The 22,086-nt window shown below is 36.6% G+C and overlaps 1 protein-coding gene and 1 long non-coding RNA gene across 2 annotated transcripts; both read left to right on the forward strand.

Moving 5' to 3' along the window:
- Positions 1–2,134: 2,134 nt before the first annotated feature.
- On the forward strand, positions 2,135–4,265 carry LOC125664338 (uncharacterized). Its single transcript, XR_007365831.1, has 2 exons — positions 2,135–2,310; positions 3,947–4,265. It is a non-coding gene; the product is annotated as an uncharacterized LOC125664338 (long non-coding RNA).
- Positions 4,266–7,410: 3,145 nt separating this feature from the next.
- Positions 7,411–21,701, forward strand: LOC125664750 (zinc finger X-chromosomal protein-like). Its single transcript, XM_048897564.2, has 9 exons — positions 7,411–7,481; positions 9,208–9,337; positions 12,679–13,945; positions 14,772–14,981; positions 16,492–16,634; positions 18,343–18,425; positions 19,155–19,247; positions 19,890–19,978; positions 21,327–21,701. The coding sequence occupies exons 3-9, from the start codon at positions 12,686–12,688 to the stop codon at positions 21,699–21,701; spliced, it is 2,253 nt and encodes a 750-aa protein (XP_048753521.1). The 5' UTR covers positions 7,411–7,481; positions 9,208–9,337; positions 12,679–12,685.
- The last annotated feature ends 385 nt before the right edge of the window (positions 21,702–22,086 follow it).

Consider the following 22,086-nt stretch of genomic DNA (forward strand, 5'->3'; position numbering starts at 1 on the left):
ATGTCCAGGAGATTCGTAACTTTTTGTCACGTGCTTATGATTTTGATATGAGATGTTACTTAGGCAGATACTTGAATTAAATAATCATCTTCTGTTCTTTACCAGTTTTCTAATGATGAACGAAGTAGTGAAAGTTGGGTGTTGCTAAAACGCGGAACGGAAAATGAAACGGAAGACGGAACGGAACGGAAAATATTGTATTACATACAATAGTATTATGAGGAGGTCAGCATTTTGCAAAGTAAAAGGTTTATCATGAACAAGGGAAGCAGAAATTACAGAGAGAGCGGGTAGTCATCCACAGAATCCACCATTTGATACACTTCATACTAGTGCATATGTATTTTAAAATCATTAACTTGCTATGAAAATTATTAATAAAAAATCATACTGAAAAAAGACTTGAATTTTCAAATTTCATTTCCAATGAAGCAAAGCCCCCCCCCCCCGAAAACAACATTGTAAAAGTTAAAAACAATTTTTCAACAATTTTTCCCAACACACAGCCTTCTTAAATCTAACGTGCTTTCGTAGTTTAGATATACACCTGGTGCATAATACATGTACAACTTTTAAAGTGAACGAGCCCGGTGTGTAAAAAGGAAATGGGATGAGTTTATCTGAAAGTTAGTACATTTACTGACATCCTGCGGATTAGTGTTGAACCCGAAGAGATACAGCGGGAAAGAAAGATTGAAACAGAACCAATGGAAACTAGAGTGAAGTTTACAACCCATAGGATGAGAAATTAACAGGTATGAAATAGGTAAAAGGCTAACAGACAATTTATGCTTGAATGGAATTAAAAAGTCATCTCATCATTAATCTAAATGTTAAGATACAAGTATTTAGTTTAAAAATAAACTGCTAGAAGTCCTCCCTGTTTAGGATTGGAGTGCTGCGGTCACAGAGTCTCTATTGCTTAAAACTGATGTATCAAACACAAGATGTTTAACTTGCTGACTTAATAAGATCATGAATTGTCGTTGTTAGATACATACCACACTCCCCTGTTGTAGGTACACACACAATCCAATTAAAATTAGATGTTAGATCCGCTCGTGTACTCGCACGTTATGTATGCGAGTACGCGAGCGGATCTAACATCTAATTTTAATTAGATTGGTACACACATACACTGTATTGTATGTACATGTAAATGTTCGTTAATGACGTTGTGCCACCGGGGAGGGGGGGGGGGGTGTTAAAGTATGTGTGTTCTTTCCTTTCTCTACCCTGGTTCCATAGGTGTCGCTGCTCCCCAACACATCTGTCAATGCCGACATTTCAAAGTTCTTGTAAAACGTTTTGTAAATTCTTATACAGACGTTTAACTTCGCTAAATCAATTTATGATGAAGAATTTTAAGATAAAATTGTTTTACCGCTTGTAAACAAATCCCCACAATTTAGATTTTAATCATGATAAAGTATTAAATTTTCTTCCGAATTTTGGTGTTATCTTAGCTATATTATCATTCTAATTCTTAAATTCTATTCTGTTTTCCTTTCCGTTCCGTTTTCCGTTCAGCGTTTTAGCAATACCCGTGAAAGTTTTTAAAAACTCAGAGGCGGATACAGAAAATTTTCAAAGTGGGGGGTGGGTGGGTGTTGTATCTCAAGTCTGTATCTCTTCCACCTAAACGGGGTGTGACTGCTGAAGACGCTTAAATGGTAACGGTTGAATGTGCAATAATATTTTAAAATATTGATTTCTTTTAAAATTCTTTAATTGAATTATGTACACGTGTTTCTTGCGCATGCTAGTTTACAAGTGTCAGACCTAACATCAGAATGTCCTCAGCAACACTCCCTGCTGGGTCCAATCGCTCAATGGTCTGGTACCCCACAAACATGATAGAGAGGACGGGGCTTGAAGTTTTAATGTTCTCCTAGAGACAGCTATTACTTGCATACAGATGTTGTAGGTATAACGTTTGGAAAATTTTACATTTGACTTTGTCAATAACGGGAAAGAGGGTAAGGTTTCATGCAGATATTAAAAGCTGCTTCATATAGAGACTAAAATCTATTATAATCACTTGTGCATAAAAGATATAATAGAAATGCGAAAATTAGCTCCCCCCCCAACACACTTGTACGTGCCCCCTCACCAGACATGAAATTCGAGAACAGGGATTCCCTGGAATAGATGCGCTTTAAATTGACCGCATCGTTTACTTTGATAAGACTGACTTGATTTTCTTGGAGGAGATACTGTTGGATTAATCCTAATCTTTTATAAGACTGACTTGGTTTTCTTGGTGTAGATACTGTTAGATTAATCCTGGGATTTCTTGTAGTCAGCATGGTAAGTTCTTTTTGCTTCAGTTCAAATTATCTTTTTAAAAATATCTTTTCTGTATATAATTCAAACTTTTTTGTTTTTGGTTTTGCGGTGTTTTCAAGCATTGCGAAATTGTATAAAATTAGTTTTAGTTCCTTACTCATAACATGTTACTCTATGAATTTATGAAAAGTATACCAGTAAGTTATACCTAACGCCACGTCTGGTTAAAAAAACAAACCAAATACATGTATAACAGAAACAGTCATCTACATGTACCTCATAAAACTCTTAAAGAATACAAAATTAGGAGTAGGGCAAACACCAACCTCATGACACCCACATATGTAATGCCACGTTCGTTTTAAACCGAGGCCCCGTGTAACAGCAGGTGTGGCACGATAAAGATCCCTCCCTGCTCAATGGCCATAAGCGCCGAGGATAGGCCTAAATTTTGTTGCCCTTCACTGGGAATGGTGACGTCTCCATATGTGTGAAAAATTCCCGAGAGGGACGTTAATCAATATAAAATCAAACCGCAACCCAACAGTTCATATATGTCAACTTCCCATATTTATGTAGCAATATTCATTGCATAAGGTGTTTATATATATCTCAACTGATTTGATATGCAAGAACATGTTCTGCATATGATCAATTTCAAATCGGGGCAGGTTGCAGTGTTCTGACAGAATAAGTTAATGCGGTTTGCACAGACTTGCTTAACGTCAGTATTTCACAAAATCTATGATTGATGTAATGCTCTAATTTGTCAGTATTCCACAAATTCTATGATTGATGTAATGCTCTAATTTGCAAATAAAACCCGTCATGAGGTCCTCTGCTGTCTGGCGTGTTTCAGGCTGTTCTTTACATGCTGATGACTTCGTTTACGTGATCAAGATATAGGGCACGTGGAGGATGTGACCGGTCAACAGGGGATGCTTGCTCCCCTAGACACCTGATCCCACCTCTGGTATATCCAGGGGTTCGTGTTTGTCTGATCCCACCTCTGGTATATCCAGGGGTTCGTGTTTGTCTGATCCCACCTCTGGTATATCCAGGGGTTCGTGTTTGTCTGATCCCACCTCTGGTATATCCAGGGGTTCGTGTTTGTCTGATCCCACCTCTGGTATATCCAGGGGTTCGTGTTTGTCTGATCCCACCTCTGGTATATCCAGGGGTTCGTGTTTGTCTGATCCCACCTCTGGTATATCCAGGGGTTCGTGTTTGTCTGATCCCACCTCTGGTATATCCAGGGGTTCGTGTTTGTCTGATCCCACCTCTGGTATATCCAGGGGCTCGTGTTTGTCTGATCCGACCTCTGGTATATCCAGGGGTTCGTGTTTGTCTGATCCGACCTCTGGTATATCCAGGGGCTCGTGTTTGTCTGATCCGACCTCTGGTATATCCAGGGGCTCGTGTTTGTCTGATCCCACCTCTGGTATATCCTGGGGTCCGTGTTTGTCTGATCCGACCTCTGGTATATCCAGGGGTTCGTGTTTGCCCTACTCTCCATTCTTTATTTTTATAGAATTTATGAAATTGATCACTGTTCATTGTCTTCGCCTTTTCATTCTGACTTTGGAATATTTGCCAATTACTAATATCAATGATTAAAACATTCCTTCGCGTTCTCATCATAATTTGTTATTTTCAGAGGCCCTTTGCACTTATGATTTTGGTTCTGTTGGCAGCAATGGGTGAGAACGAGGCTGGATTTGAGGGCATAGCCTGCTACAGTTGTGATTACATGATGAACTTCTGTCGTTTTCGCTGTCGTCACCAGTCGAGCTACAGTCGCAATTTCGTGTGCTCAGACAGTTGTGAACGGAGAAACGAGCGATGTTACTTAGAGTGTATAGAAGATCGCTCTGACCGTAGCAAGAAGTAGAAATGGCCGTAGCTGAAATGCAGCGGGCACCTGCTCTCCATTCTGTTCACATGTCTGGTATTCGAGTAATAAATGCGCTTCAGTATGGGGTGGTTTCTTTTTTGTCATGAACTATTGGGAAAAGTAACTTTGGTATTCATGAACAATGGTAGAAAACTGTAGTTCTCTGGAGAAAAGTGTGTTGTTTTACTGCCTTCTCGCACATGCGCATCAAATAATTATTTAATCCATGCAGTAAAGCTGTGTTTGATAGAAGTGTAGAATACCATCAGAATATGTAGATACAATCGACATAGAATCCATGAATTTTCAGGACATATTTCTTGGTTTTGTTCTGCACATCAAAAAAAGAGGGTGGTGGATCAAAGAGAGTATAGGTCCAAAACGCCAGGTGCCCGTGGACGTAACGCATGGGAGTCCGGACAGAGGACAGTCTTTGACAGAATTTGTTTTGCTGGAAATGTCTCCATATAACAAATTATACCCACACTTCCTTTGATCCAAAGAAACACGGTACACCCATCGATTCATAACCCTGAACATTTTGAGAAATGAACCCTAGTGCCAGTGAGAAGCGTCACAATTGATATTCTTATGGAAGAGAAAAAGGGACGGGGAATGCAACTACTCAAGGTGATGTTTTGACCCTTGACCCCCATGTAATGTTTTGGGAAATATGAATAATTTTCCATTTAAGACAATAAGCGAGTCCATATCCATAAAAGGTGAAGATAACGAACAGTGATCAATCTCACAACTCCAAAAAGCAATACAAATTAAAATAGAGGGTTAGGCAAACACAGACCCCTGGGCACACCATATATGCTCTTGACGTGTGTAAACAATGTTGTCAAAGTACAACAAATTCATTTCGAATAGACTGTGACGTGATATTATACATTTATTGCATGATAGTGAGGGAGATATGAAGATTTCTTCACCCAAGAAAAATCATATTTCCCGAGGACAACGCCCGAGGCCAATAAGGATTTTCCCTAATATTTATCGCTTAGAAAATGTACGTATAACGAACCCGACAAAAAAGTACTCTCAATATACGGCGCCTAGCGCCTAAACTAGGACATGTGTCACTCAGGTGACCACAGGGCATTTTAGGGCATTGACCCCTCTAATACATTCTGACCCCAAAAGGGTAAGTATAGGCACCGATTTAGACCCCTACCACATATAGTTAGATAGTAAAAATAGGGTATATTTGGCGCCGCCGTTCCCCAAATCGGTGCCTATACTTACCCTTTTGGGGTCAGAATGTATTAGAGGGGTCAATGCCCTAAAATGCCCTGTGGTCACCTAAGTGGCACAAGTCCTAGTTTAGGCGCTAGGCGCCGTACCTAGACCCCTACCACATATAGTTAGATAGGGTATGTTTGGCGCCGCCGTTCCCCAAATCGGTGCCTATACTTACCCTTTTGGGGTCAGAATGTATTAGAGGGGTCAATGCCCTAAAATGCCCTGTGGTCACCTAAGTGGCACAAGTCCTAGTTTAGGCGCTAGGCGCCGTACCTAGACCCCTACCACATATAGTTAGATAGGGTATGTTTGGCGCCGCCGTTCCCCAAATCGGTGCCTATACTTACCCTTTTGGGGTCAGAATGTATTAGAGGGGTCAATGCCCTAAAATGCCCTGTGGTCACCTAAGTGGCACAAGTCCTAGTTTAGGCGCTAGGCGCCGTACCTAGACCCCTACCACATATAGTTAGATAGTAAAAATAGGGTATATTTGGCGCCGCCGTGCCCCAAATCGGTGCCTATACTTACCCTTTTGGGGTCAGAATGTATTAGAGGGGTCAATGCCCTAAAATGCCCTGTGGTCACCTAAGTGGCACAAGTCCTAGTTTAGGCGCTAGGCGCCGTACCTAGACCCCTACCACATATAGTTAGATAGTAAAAATAGGGTATATTTGGCGCCGCCGTGCCCCAAATCGGTGCCTATACTTACCCTTTTGGGGTCAGAATGTATTAGAGGGGTCAATGCCCTAAAATGCCCTGTGGTCACCTAAGTGGCACAAGTCCTAGTTTAGGCGCTAGGCGCCGTACCTAGACCCCTACCACATATAGTTAGATAGTAAAAATAGGGTATATTTGGCGCCGCCGTGCCCCAAATCGGTGCCTATACTTACCCTTTTGGGGTCAGAATGTATTAGAGGGGTCAATGCCCTAAAATGCCCTGTGGTCACCTAAGTGGCACAAGTCCTAGTTTAGGCGCTAGGCGCCGTACCTAGACCCCTACCACATATAGTTAGATAGTAAAAATAGGGTATATTTGGCGCCGCCGTGCCCCAAATCGGTGCCTATACTTACCCTTTTGGGGTCAGAATGTATTAGAGGGGTCAATGCCCTAAAATGCCCTGTGGTCACCTAAGTGGCACAAGTCCTAGTTTAGGCGCTAGGCGCCGTACCTAGACCCCTACCACATATAGTTAGATAGGGTATGTTTGGCGCCGCCGTTCCCCAAATCGGTGCCTATACTTACCCTTTTGGGGTCAGAATGTATTAGAGGGGTCAATGCCCTAAAATGCCCTGTGGTCACCTAAGTGGCACAAGTCCTAGTTTAGGCGCTAGGCGCCGTACCTAGACCCCTACCACATATAGTTAGATAGTAAAAATAGGGTATATTTGGCGCCGCCGTTCCCCAAATCGGTGCCTATACTTACCCTTTTGGGGTCAGAATGTATTAGAGGGGTCAATGCCCTAAAATGCCCTGTGGTCACCTAAGTGGCACAAGTCCTAGTTTAGGCGCTAGGCGCCGTACCTAGACCCCTACCACATATAGTTAGATAGTAAAAATAGGGTATATTTGGCGCCGCCGTTCCCCAAATCGGTGCCTATACTTACCCTTTTGGGGTCAGAATGTATTAGAGGGGTCAATGCCCTAAAATGCCCTGTGGTCACCTAAGTGGCACAAGTCCTAGTTTAGGCGCTAGGCGCCGTTCCGAGACCCCTACCGCATATAGTTAGATAGTAAAAATAGGGTATAATTGGCGCCGCCGTTCCCCAAATCGTTCCCCTTTTGGGGTCAGAATGTATTAGAGGGGTCAATGCCCTAAAATGTCCTGTGGTCACCTGAGTGACACATGCCCTAGTTTAGGCGCTAGGCGCCGTATATTGAGAGTACTTTTTTGTCGGGTTCGTTATACGTACATTTTCTAAGCGATAAATATTAGGAAAAATCCTTATTGGCCGCTAGCTTATTGTCCGCTAGCTTGACTTTAGTAATCTAGTCGTCTCATTCATCATTTCACAAATTGCAGAATGAACTAAAGTTCGCAAGACTTTAAAAGTAGGTACATATTGCATTTCAAAATTCATGCATATGTGTACTTATTTTCTTCTTAAAATATTTTGGTTCATTGTTAGGTTAATTAGAAAGTCTAACGTGACTCTCGGTCTTTTTTGTAAATAAGTAGTATGGATGCAATTTCTGTGGAAACGAGAGAGTTATTTATATATGGTCTTTCATACCCCTCAAACAAGGGAGATAGGAAAGACCAAATATAAATAACCCTCTCATTTCCCCAGAAATTAGTATGGATGCGCTAGATTTATTTAGTGTATTTCCCTTCAACCACAGGACATCGAATACATATTGATATAATATGTATACAGTGTGACCGTTTAACCGAGCGAAGCATGTAATGGTCATTGGAGTGTCCCAAGTGGTAATCATAATTCCGTTAAGTACGGTAGATTATGATTCATTTAATAAAATATATTTTTAATGAAATTTTCCTTGTGCTAAAAACCCAGTAACATCTCAATATTAAAGGGGTTTATATGGGGACAACAGTTTTACAGGATCTGCCTATTCATTGAATGCGGGAAATAAAATGCAAGGCGTCGTAAACTGTGCATTGTGACGTCACATTTAGCATCGACTTTTTTCTCTTTTACAAAGCAAACAATTGTAAACAACAATAATACATTCCGTCTGCAATGAAAAAGGCCGTTATATAACTAAACAAAATTAACCAATAAATTCAAAATGGTAAAAAGGTAACCGTAATTTTATCGTATATACTTATTCAAAGAAACTCATGCACTCGTTCATCTATTTAGTCGTATTACGGTTTTATATGTATTTATTTGCTAAAACCTGTTACAATGATAATTATACTATTCACTTTGAACAAACTGAGTGTTTAAATTACGAATTGCACGTCGGAGTCTTCTATTATTGGCATTCAAAATAAAACACGAATAACTGTTGAAGCAGGTAATGAAAAAATAAATGGCGGCGCCCATATGGATCACGAAAATTTCAGTGAACGTATATAGAGATTATCTCTTTTTCTTTTGCTGATTTTGACTTTTTTCTTTTACATACGTGTTACCTTTAGAGCCTTGCTTCGCGGACGGGCCTTTGGCCCGTCCGAGCTTCGCTCGGTATAACAGTTGATTACAGTAACTTATGATGGATCGATCCTCGTGTGACTTATCAATATTAATGATTGAAAGTGGAAAAACTGTATTAATTTCCACTCAGTATAATTTAATTTATTTAATAACCAAAGAAAATGTGTATATTGCCACTTTTTTAAAGATGTCGGACATGCAAACACAAAAGTATATATCGTTTACTGACCAGTTTTGGTGACCTTAGTGATAAACTGCGATTTTCTCATTAATCACTTGGATTAAATAAATAATACTCCTACCATTAAAGTAATTAAATTCCTTTACTTTCATCCAAAAATTCCAACTCCATTGGTTTGTTTATTGAATATATTTTCGTAACAAAAAGCATGTCACTTTGTGATCCTAAAACGGTGACGTCACCTATTTCGGTGACCACAGTTGATATAAGTTTGCCAAAAGTTTGTAATTGTTAAAACGTATATATACAAGAGGAATGTGCAACTAAACGTCAGTGAATAAAATAACATAGTGTAGAATTCTAGACTTTTGGTATACTTTATATCAATTTGAAGGTTTGCTTGAAAAAGTAGTAAGTAAATGGGCTTATTTTTGGGGTGCTCGTGTTGATTGTTTGCATACTCTCCTTCCAGTGGTTCATTTTCGGAGAGAAAAATGAAGACGTACTCTATATATGTTGGCAAACACTACGGCGAAATTGATGGCGAAATCTACACCCTGAAACGACAACATGAACACGTAAACAAAAGGTCACCAATTCTGGTCAGTCACCGAAATAGGGCAGTCGACGATATCAATATTAAAAAAAAAATCACATTTTCGTTAAACAGAATGATAAAAATGTTGAAATAACAAATTTTAAATGTCAACAGTTTACAAAAACTAATTCATGAATGTGTATAAATTAATTGTGGATATTAGGGAAATAATTGTATATTAGACATGCAATACAGGAAATCCCAGCATAGGAGTTATTGCCCTTGAAAACATTTTGAAATTATAAATAATTGATTATCTATGGTAAATAAAAACTTTTTAGTACCAATAGTTTACCAGTATTTTTTATTTTACCCAGTGAATAAAATTCCTCTGAAATATATATTTCTATCATGCGCAAAGTTTAATAAATAAAGATTTTGCAAAAACCTATGACATCATAAGAGGATCGATTCACCTTAAAAACATATGCATCTTACCTTGTTTTTATGATAAGATATAGCATAATTTTAGTCACGGTAAGTTTCTTATGCTAAACAAAGAGAGCAGCATTTTGAAAAATGACAGCTCCTTTGTTCATTAATTAAAGGCATTCTAAGTAGTAGAAAATCAAACTCCATGTCTTTGGATGTCTCTTAACATTTTTCAGTTTTAGGAACAGTTCAGTAATCTATGTGTATTGAGGCATACAAAAGCATGGCTACTTCTTCAATATTGGAAGAATTTTGATAATAATCAAATTATTTTGTGGGCCATAATTTGCCTCCATTGTAACTCATCTGAGAAGTAACTGTTGGCATGGTAGGGAAACATCAAAAGTTTACAGGCACATAGCCAGAATGAAAATGAAGTGTATGCAAAGTAAGACAAAGGGTCTGGGGGCCACCTTGAGGCCCCCAGTGGGTCTAGCGCAAAGCCTTGGTGGGGTTTAATGAGGGGGGGGGGGGGGGGGGGGGAGCTCCTGTGTTTTACCAATGAAATTATCTAATTTTGTGCATAGAAACTGGGGGTGGGGTGTGGATACTTGGACTGACTTTACACTTGTTTAACAAATTGTTTCGTCCTCAAATTTTAGTTGTTTTCAACTGGTATAAATGGTAAATGTTACTGATAACACAGAATACAGTAGAGTTTCGACAATCCGGACGCCATTAATCTGGACGCTTCACCTTCCGGACGATTTTTCTAGGGAACGAAATTTTCATTATGCATCATTAATCCGGAAATTCGCGTTCCGTATCCAGACGGTCATTTCTTACTACAAAACGTTAAAATGCATTGAAAATTGTACCGTTAATCCGGACGGTAATTTTTTGGGGGGAAGGTCTGTGTCGGACAATTTTAGCAAGTCGTAAATTGTAAAGAAAACAAGCCAAACTGTCTAATTGAAGCGATTGTCTGTACCCTGTCAGCACTTCCCTTAAATTAGGTGGTGTGTGATGATATGTCAGTTAACTGACATGATAAACACGAAATTCTTAAATCAACTTTGGATGATGAAGATTGTTTTAACAGACCGCCGAACCCGTAAATCGTGACATATGGAAATGACTGGCCTCTTTAAGAATTAAAAGTGTTATGAAATGTTTGAAGTGTAAATGATTTTGTTAGTTACTAATAATTTATTTATTTGTAGTTGCATATAGTGCTTCATTATTTGTTTTAGTGCATACGGTACACAGTTTTGTAGATTTGTAGTGCTAATATACATGTACAATGTAAGCATAGGCAAATACACTGCACACGTATATTTCAATTTTAGTGCTTTGAAATGCATGTAAAATGTTAACATTATTATATTATTATATTTTTTTTTTATTAATGTAAATGGTTAATCCAGTGATAGAATGTGTTTAATTCACTATGCTTCAATAAAGTAAGCATACTGTTTACTTAGGTAAAGATAGAAAATATGCGGTTCAATTATCCGGACGCTTCATTTATCCGGACGATTTTGCTGGGAACCAAAGTGTCCGGATTAACGAGGCTCCACTGTACCCTAAATCTGTCTGCTTCATACAAGTACATGATGTACATTAAAGTGATAATTTCAACATGATGTTGATATTTTGGATAAGGACTTTTGAGTTTGATTGAATGGACATGCTGATTATAATTATAAACCGGGATTATATAATGCAGTTATTTTTAGGCACAGATATTTAACAGCAGATCTCTCTTTTTCTCTCCAGCTAATGATGTGTATTGTTGCAGGGGTGGTGGTTTTAAGATAGAAATAACCAACTCCTGGCTTAGGGTTCACAATGCAGTCATTTATTGCATGGTAAAACGAATAAGGATGATGACGATGATTACATAATGTTGATTACAAAATGTCCATTATTAAAAAAATGGCCCTAAAAGACAAAATAGTAATGAATATCACAGCGATTTACAATCAATAAAGAGTACATTTCAACCTTAAGAGTTATCTCCCTTAATTCAAATATAGTAAAATATACTTTACTCAAATATTTACAGTTGCATTACAAATAATGTAACACTATGAAATTACATGTTTTAAATATAATAAAAGGTAATATCTTTTAATTACCTATCTATGGGACAAGGCCCAATGCATGCAAACATCAAAATGCTGCCTGGATGCGTCTAATCTATTTATAACAAATATATCATTACAGTACTATATACACTATAATAACTATAGATATAATATAAGCATATACTGAGATGAAATAACTTTAAATTGATATTTACTGTTCTTAAAAAATATTTAAACTTTCACTCTTCTCTCAAACAGTGATATTAGTTATATATACATATTATGAAGATAAATGTTAATAAAATTAGTACTTACTGTCAGGTCTGGATTTGAAGGTCTAATAATGTCTTTGTCAAAACCAAAATGTCAAATCAGCACAAAGATACCAAAACTGCTTAAAAGCAAGCCACGACCAACCTGACCAAAAACTCTATAGATTCTAACTGAATAAAACTCAGTTCTACAGCCAATGAAATAGCAAGACCTGTGAACCTTAACCTATTACACAAGTAAATAAAGGGGTGGATCTGGGAATTTGACTTAAATCATAAAATGTGCTTTTAATTCCATATGCACTATTCATGTTTATTAAAATACGGTATCATATAATATATACAAGTTAAAACACACTGCTACATTATGTAGTTGCGTACTTACGTATAGGCAGCTATGTGCCAGGTTTAACTTTGACTGCTCTATAAAATACACACCTTACTCTTGTTCTTTTTTAGGGACAGTGCATTGTAGTGGTAGGCAACAATCTAGTCATGCAACTTAAAGTAAATTTTTCATGTTGAAATAAAATGTACATTGATTCTATATTGAAATAAGTGCACTTTTTTCATAACTTAATTAATACTTACATTGCATAATCTCTTTACAGAGTCATAATGAGACCAGAAATCAGTGTCTCTGTGCCAGATATGGCAACCAAACTGACCAATGTTCTGTTCTATTACCAACAAAACCAGATTCTGTGCGACTGCCGTATACAGTGTTGTGATGGTGAAGTGTATGCCCATAAAATCGTCCTGGCCATGTGGGGTCTGTACAGTTTCTACATAGATTCCATCAATGCAATTCAGGCTTTGGAATTTTCTTCTGTGCATGTCAACAAATTTATCAAATTGATTTATTGTGGAAAAATTTTATTGACATTGGAAGAGGCCTTAGACATGTCTAGCTTTGGAAATCATATTGGAATAAAACTTAAAGGTTGCGTTTCAAGTGACAGTTGCAGTACAGCAAATACATCCATTGAAGATTCATTAGAATCAGTTATTGCAGATTTCATGTCATCTAAAAATCCTATGGTGAAAAGTAATAGTCTGCACATCAGATTTGAGCCTAGCTATAATTGGAATATTTTAACCTTGGCAAAGTTGAGATGTGAGGAACCTTGTGTAGAGGCAGTCATTTTTTCTAGCAGTGATTCAATAGCAGGGGCACAGAACTTTCCAGATAGTGCTGTTACCATGGTAACTGATGTCAAGATAAAAGACGAGGAGGAGGATCTCGATGTTTGTGATGTAAATTACTCTGTGGAGCGAAATGAAGGTTCTTCAGGTGAAAGCCTTATTGCCTCTAGCAATGATGGCACACAACATGACAAAAAACATGAAAGAGATCAAATGTTAATGAATTTTAATGCAGAAATGCTGGAGAGTTCTAAAGGAGTGGACTTTAATGAGGAAAATGTAAATTCAAGTTATGACTGCAAAGAAAGTACTTGTCACGGAGATGAGCTGAAAACATTTTCCAACAGTAAAGGTCACAGTGATTCTGCCAACAGTAAACGTCACAGTGATTCTGCCAACAGTAAAAGTCAGAGTGATTCTGCCAAAGTAATTTGTGGAAAAGTCAAAACGAAGGAGTCTCGGAGTAATTTCAGGAAATGTAAACATTGCCTAAAAATGAAAGTAGAAAATCCGTTTGTGTATCGTTATGATACAACAGAGGGAAAAGACCAGATCAAACTGCACAGTCTGCAGTCACATGATCTGGCCATAGTGAGAAATGTATCATGTGACATCTGTGGGATTGTTTACAAACGGTGTTACTCGGAGACATACGTGGATCACAAATTCCGTAAACACGGATGTGCGGAGTACGATCCTGTTATCTTTACAAAGAAAGTGTGTGATTCTGAGGTAATACTCACACGTTTAAACACACACTGTCCTGTTCATGTATGATTCTGAGGTAATACTCACACATTTAAACACACACTGTCCTGTTCATGTATGATTCTGAGGTAATACTCACACGTTTAAACACACACTGTCCTGTTCATGTATGATTCTGAGGTAATACTCACACATTTAAACACACACTGTCCTGTTCATGTATGATTCTGAGGTTCTACTCCCACGTTTAAACACACACTGTCCTGTTCATGTGTGATTCTGAGGTTCTACTCCCACGTTTAAACACACACTGTTCTGTTCATGTGTGATCCTGAGGTAATACTGCCACATTTAAACACACACTGTCCTGTTCATGTGTGATCCTGAGGTAATACTCACACATTTAAACACACACTGTCCTGTTCATGTGTGATTCTGAGGTAATACTCACACATTTAAACACACACTGTCCTGTTCATGTGTGATTCTGAGGTAATACTCACACATTTAAACACACACTGTCCTGTTCATGTGTGATTCTGAGGTAATACTCACACATTTAAACACACAGTGAACTTAGATCTCTCTGTGAGATGAGCACTTAATCATTTTAATCATAAAGCCTCTAGCTTAAAAGAATTTTCAAATCTTATCATGTTGCATAAAATTTTATGTGCTTTAATACATTATCCATATACAAGATTTTGTTTTCTTTAGCATGTTTGAAATGAAATCAACATTTATATTCATTTGGTTCATAGTTATTTTATTAATCAATTCTAAGCTATATACATGTACCGATAAATTCATCTTGACATTTTCAGCTATGTTTGTAGGTATTATTTTGTAGAATTGCAAATTTTGGGCACTCTGTAGGATTAAACTGAAAGTACACAAAGCAAAAGTCCACGCCACAGAGTCCGTCGTTTGTAATATTTGCGGAGCAGTAATGAAACATGTAGACACACTCAGGTCTCACTTACAAATGAAGCATCGCTCCCAGCACATACATCAGTGTGAGTTCTGTGGGAAGACCCTCTCTACTGCCAACTCTCTGAAGGTAATGTTGATTTCACGTAATAGTACAGTCCAGTTGTCATTAGTGTAGCAGGTCTAGCATTTGTGTGGTCTGTACTTCGTGTTGTGTTTGTTTTATTTGATTTGATAGTGGCGACTTCGAAACAACCCAACTACACTAGGATTAGAAACTTGAAAATGAATTCAATAGAAATGAAAATAAGATAAATTATAACACTTTACAAATTTATGACCACTGGGAGTATGAATATGACAAATACATACTCCTAAAGCCTAGAACTTAACCTATAAACTATCAAGAAATTCTCCCAACCCAAAGGTAATATAATAATTTAGTAAGTAAAAATGAACAAAGTAGACAAACAAAATTCCAAAATAGGAATAATGGAAGGAGAAGTGTAGCTAGCAAGGCCAGCTGTCTCGCTTCAAAGAATTGTTCGCTACATGGCTTTATATAGCAAATTAAACAAAAGAAACTGTCATTAAAGTTATTGGCTGAAAGATAAAGTGGGCGTGGTCAAATACAACGGGTGAATGATTTACATCGGGATCGAAATCCAGAAATAAAAGTAAAAGTAAAACCCAAACTTAACCACAATAGTTAGGGTCATATGTCAATGGTCAAAGCCATGCGTCCGTTCATGAAATTAACAACACTTTTTAAAAATTAATTTTTTAATTTTTTGTGCACATACCCGTTGAACGGTACATTAGATACACATTAATATTATATCCAAAAAATGAAGGAAAAATAAAGCCAAGCAAAAGCTGAGGGTATGTGGGATTTGAGAGAGAAAGAGAGAGAGTTTTAAGAAAACAGCTGGAAAACAAAAACACTTGCTATAAACAAACTTTCTTTAAAAAGGGAGAAAATGAAAACTAATTTATGTTTTTTAAAGTAAATATGATGCAGTTTACTGTATGGAATGTAATTTATTCCCATGATTTCTCAACTATGTCCAAAATAGTGGGAAAAACTTATATATTGGGTAGACTGAGTTAAATAAAAATGTATTTCAACTTTTGAACATCGTCATGATCATAGAAATTTACAAATCCTTTATTTTTTAGGAATTTTATATTTGTACTTATTACAAGCAAACTACCGGTAAGCCAAAAATATACATGAAACCTTGTATTTAACGCACTTCATGATGTATGCTAGCGTGAAGTGTCACAGTTCATACCATCATGTATTTTCAAAATTGAAATTTATTTCTTTATTGATTCCATGGTGAAGAGTCTGAGTTTTTATTGTGGTTCACTGTTTTTTCCGGAACTAGTGGATGTGTTCATTCCTTAATGACAATGAAAATTACATCCCCACAAAAATTTATGATTTAACAGTACTCACTAGAGGAGGGATTCTGAGCATTAGACATTCATTTCTGTTCACAGTCAGTGACCCTAGGAGTATATTGCATACACAGCTACATGTTCTAATTTTTCAATCATGTTATGGTATGATGTAGTATTAGAGCTACCTTTTATATGCCTATGGTTTTACTAAAAGTTTTGCGTTCTTCTTCCAGAACCATATTGAATTAGTGCATGAGAAAAAGGCACGTAAACCAGGGGGTTTCTGCAGCTACTGTACTCAAAGCTTCAAGACCAGGTACATGTATCTAGTTCACATGCACCGAGAACACAAAGAGATTCCTCCAGGCACCAAAGTGTAAGTCACTCTAGCTCAATGGCAATTTAATGAGGATGCACTAGTAGTAACAAAACATTATACATGTACATCAATAATAATATACATATTAATGTACATAAATAATAAACATATTAATGTACGTAAATAATATACATATTAATGTACATAAATAATATATATATATTAATATGTATATATTTATGTACATTAATATGTATATATTTATTTATGTACATTAATATGTATATATTTATTTATGTACTTTAATATGTATATATTTATTTATGTACATTAATATGTATATATTTATTTATGTACTTTAATATGTATATATTTATTTATGTACATTAATATGTATATATTTATTTATGTACTTTAATATGTATATATTTATTTATGTACATTAATATGTATATACATGTATTTATGTACATTAATATGTATATATTTATTTATGTACTTTAATATGTATATATTTATGTACATTAATATGTATATATTTATTTATGTACATTAATAAGTATGATATTCAAATAATAATGTAATTTCATTGACTGTATTCAGTAATCTTCATTTGGATAAATGTTTATATCTCATGCAAGCACTCTGAAGGCTTTATTTATCGTGAGCGCAGCGAGCTCTAACGACTAGGGCAGAGAAAATGCAAGCAGCTCTACATACATGTGTATGAATATCTAAAGAATTGTCGACGTCAAGAAAAAAACTCCCGTAATCCTAACAACTGCCATTTTTTTTCTCTCACAAAGTCACTTCTCACTGACCTGTCAGATTATGAACTTATGTGTTTTACCTCATTTTCTTCTTAGTCTCAGGATCCCCTGCCAAATGTAGAGACTCTGAGTGCAGTTTTGATTGGAAATGAGTAGGCCAAATATTTAATATATTTGTGAGCTTTTGACACAAATATGATGGGTGTAAATCTTTGGATTAATCTTTGCTAAAGGTGATTTTTTTTTAATTTCGCATCAACACTGCTACTTTACAACAGTACATATTTTATTTGCTTGGTAGTGGGAAACACAACTGAATAGATGCTGGTGTTCATTTCTAGTTTTAATTTTTTTTTCCTTTTTCACCCCCTCTCATGTAAGTTCTTTGCAGCTGCAGAACTGTAGCTTTCTGGGGAAATATTGTAACAGACCAGGACTGTAGCTTTCTGGGGAAATATTGAAACAGACCAGGACTGTAGCTTTCTGGGGAAATATTGTAACAGACCAGGACTGGAGCTTTCTGGGGAAATATTGAAACAGACCAGAACTGTAGCTTTCTGGGGAAATATTGAAACAGACCATAACTATAGCTTTCTGGGGAAATATTGAAAAGACCAGGACTCTAGCTTACTTGGGAATTATTGAAACAGACCAGGACTATAGCATACTGGGGAAATATTGAAACAGACCAGAACTATAGCATACTGGGGAAATATTGAAACAGACCAGAACTGTAGCTTTCTGGGGAAATATTGCAACATACCATAGTCTCTACAGTCTGTTGTAGCTTTAGAAAGCTTTACTTGCTATAAAACAGCATAGATTTTGATTGGCCCTACATTAGTACTGTACAGAATTGAAAGTTGTGCAGAATGAACCTCAGGGATACAAATGTATATGTTTTCTCTAGATGTTACATACTTAAAAATACGTATGTAACTACATGTATTAAATAATAAAGCAATATTCATCATTGTATTTCTGTTCTCTTCTAGACATCGCTGTCATGAATGTGATTATTTGGCGTTTGATAAGAAGTTATTGAAAGGGCATGAGCTGAGGCATAAGGCATTAAAAGGTGAGTAGCTGAGACATCTCAAACAAATTCATATAACGAGTTAAAACTCAAACAAATTCACATAATGAGTTAAAACTCAAACAAATTCACATAACGAGTTAAAACTCAAACAAATTCACATAACGATTTAAAACTCAAACAAATTCAGTAGCTGAGACTGAACAGAGATATCTCAGACAAGTAATACACATAATGAGTTAAATGATGAATGACTGAGATATCTTGGACAAGTAATACACATAATGAGTTAAATGATGAATGACTGAGATATCTCGGACAAGTAATACACATAATGAGTTAAATGATGAATGACTTGAGATATCTCGGACAAGTAATACACATAATGAGTTAAATGATGAATGACTGAGATATCTCGGACAAGTAATACTCATGTAATTCTACAGATGAGCTATTCCTTTAAGTGGTAATTATTAAAATATTTACTAATTAGTTTGACAATTTGTTTACATAGTCTGCTAAAGTCTTGATATGTGCATTAAGAATATATATTTCTGGCAATGTAGCAGTAATGCATTCCTCCCAGAGGTCATGTTCTAGGTCATGCTAAATTTGATCATGCATCAAGTAAATTATAAAATATAAACTATTGTGGCTTCTTTGCCAGTTACACAAGTACAAGTGAGGGTATATTTAAAGGCAGACACTTGCGTGCAGGTATTACTGTCTTATCACAGCATCTACATGTATATAAGTTTACTTTTTTTTCAGGGCATGTAATTGAAAAGGACAAACAGTGTGATATATGTGAGAAAAGATTTGTGACGAGACGAAATCTCACCGACCATGTGAGGCGTACCCATGGTAATATTATCACCCTTAATTGTGTTGAACATCTGCTGTGAAATCAGCATTGTTCGTGTGGGGGTCAATGTTTGAGGGTAACCAAAGTTTACAGATTTGTGGGGACTAAAATTCGTGGGTAACTGCAAACCAAAACCTATCCACACAGTCAAGCGTTTTAATTTTTTCATATTACTTTCTACTAAAACTGCATTTTTTAATTAGATAAGGTAAATTTTAAACTTTCCTATTTCCAAATATTTATGTACATGTCCTCCACTTTTCATCCAATGTATCAATTCTTTGGTGTTTTTTTTTCATATTCAGGAAAAGTGGATGGGCTATTCACAAACTTTAAATACATACATTTAATTTTCATATTAAGGAAAAGTGGATGGGTTGTTCACAAACTTTAAATACATACATTTAATTTTCATATCAGGAAAAGTGGATGGGCTATTCACAAACTTTAAATACATACATTTAATTTTCATATTCAGGAAAAGTGGATGGGTTGTTCACAAACTTTAAATACATGTATTTAATTTTCATATCAGGAAAACGGGATGGGCTTTTCACAAACTTTAAATACATACATTTGATTTTCATATTATGGAAAAGTGGATGGGCTATTCACATTAAGAATTCACTATTTCATTGCAGGCATAAAGATACATTGTCCGTATGAAGGCTGCAGCAAAACCTTCCCAGGAAATACTAACCTTAAAATCCATATTACCTGTTTCCATGAGGTAAGATTCAAAATCTTCAGTCTCTGTTGTGTTGCCCACAAGAAATATTTTTTTTTTTAAGAAGAAATGTAAATGAAATAATTCTGTATCAAGATTCAAGTATAGCTTTTGAATGATGAGTTGTATACAGTGATGAAAGAGGAACTTTGCTTTTCTCCACCTCTAAAGACTGTTGCTGTGTAAAGGATTTGTGAATATGATGTTGAAGTTCAAACTACCACAGTAAAACACAGTTATAACGAACCTCCAGGTCCAGTAAAAACATCTCATTATAACCAAACTACAGTAAAACATGGTTATAACGAACCTCTAGGCCCTGTGAAGAACATCTCGTTTTAACCAAACTACAGTAAAACATGGTTATAGCGAATCTCCTGGCCCAGTAAAAAACATCTCGTTATAACCAAACTACAGTAAAACATGGTTATAGACCTCCAGGCCCAGTAAAAAACATCTCATTATAACCAAACTACAGTAAAACACGGTTATAGCGAATCTCCTGGCCCAGTGAAAAACATCTCGTTATAACCAAACTACAGTAAAACATGGTTATAGCGAACCTACAGGCCCAGTGAAAAACATCTCGTTATAACCAAACTACAGTAAAACACGGTTATAGACCTCCAGGCCCAGTGAAAAACATCTCGTTATAACCAAACTACAGTAAAACATGGTTATAGACCTCCAGGCCCAGTGAAAATCATCTCGTTATAACCAAACTACAGTAAAACACGTTTATAGCGAACCTACAGGCCCAGTGAAAAACATCTCGGTATAACCATACTTCATTATATCCAATAAGATATTAACTTTTTTCCTCTCATAGGGGAATAAATATCACTTCACAATAAGCGTGAATTCATTATAAGCATGTATTACTGTATTTGATGAATTCATTATAATTGTGTTTTACTGTATTTGGTGAATTCATTATAATTGTGTTTTACTGTATTTGATGAATTCATTATAATTGTGTTTTACTGTATTTGGTGAATTCATTATAATTGTGTTTTATTGTATTTGATGAATTCATTATAATTGTGTTTTACTGTATTTGATGAATTCATTATAATTTTGTTTTATTGTATTTGATGAATTCATTATAATTGTGTTTTACTGTATTTGAAATAGAGATTATATGCTGGATAGGTAGGCACGTGATAATGAAACGTGCGGTGTCAAGTTCAATCATTTGCATATTTTCCTCATTGCTTATTATTGTTTATAATCATTATAACTTGTATACATGTATTCATTACAGAAAAGTATGATTAATCATATCAAATTACTGTGTATCTATAAAAAAAAAAGTAAATTGTATCAAGAACTTATGTAAACATATTTTCAGAGAGAAAAGAAGTTTGGTTGTCACGCTTGTCCTTATAAATGTACCAGTCATGGGAATTTAGTCAAGCATATCCGAGGAGTTCACAAAGAAGAGGTCTCCACGCTGCACACCCGACGGATACAGGCCATGTTGTCAGGTAGAGGATACCTGGAAGCCACTAACACGAGGCTCACTACTGGTGACGGACACAGAGGGGAGGGCGGGGCTCCCACTACTGGTGATGGACACAGAGGGGAGGGCGGGGCTCCCACTACTGGTGATGGACACAGAGGGGAGGGCGGGGCTCCCACTACTGGTGATGGACACAGAGGGGAGGGCGGGACTCCCACTACTGGTGACGGACATGGGGGAGGGCGGAGCTCCCACTACTGGTGATGGATGCAGGGGGGAGGGATGGGCTTCCACTACTGGTGAATGACACGGGGGAGGGAGGGGCTGTGGCTATTCCGGACAGAAGTTTTGAAGTGATAGAAAATAACCAAGACAGGGTTAATAGGCCTGTGAAATAAGATACAGTGGTATTTCTGATTTAGAATGCAAATAGAATTACATACAGTAAAACATGCTTATAGTGAAGTGCTGGGGACAGACAATTACAGTAAAACATGCTTATAGTGAATTGCTGGGGACAAACAATTACAGTAAAACATGCTTATAGTGAAGGGATAAACAATTACAGTAAAACAAACTTATAGTGAAGTGCTGGGGACAAACAATTACAGTAAAACATGCTTATAGTGAGGTGCTGGGGGACAAACAA

This window comes from Ostrea edulis, chromosome 1 (genome assembly GCF_947568905.1).
Source record: "Ostrea edulis chromosome 1, xbOstEdul1.1, whole genome shotgun sequence".
Lineage (NCBI taxonomy): Eukaryota > Metazoa > Mollusca > Bivalvia > Ostreida > Ostreidae > Ostrea > Ostrea edulis.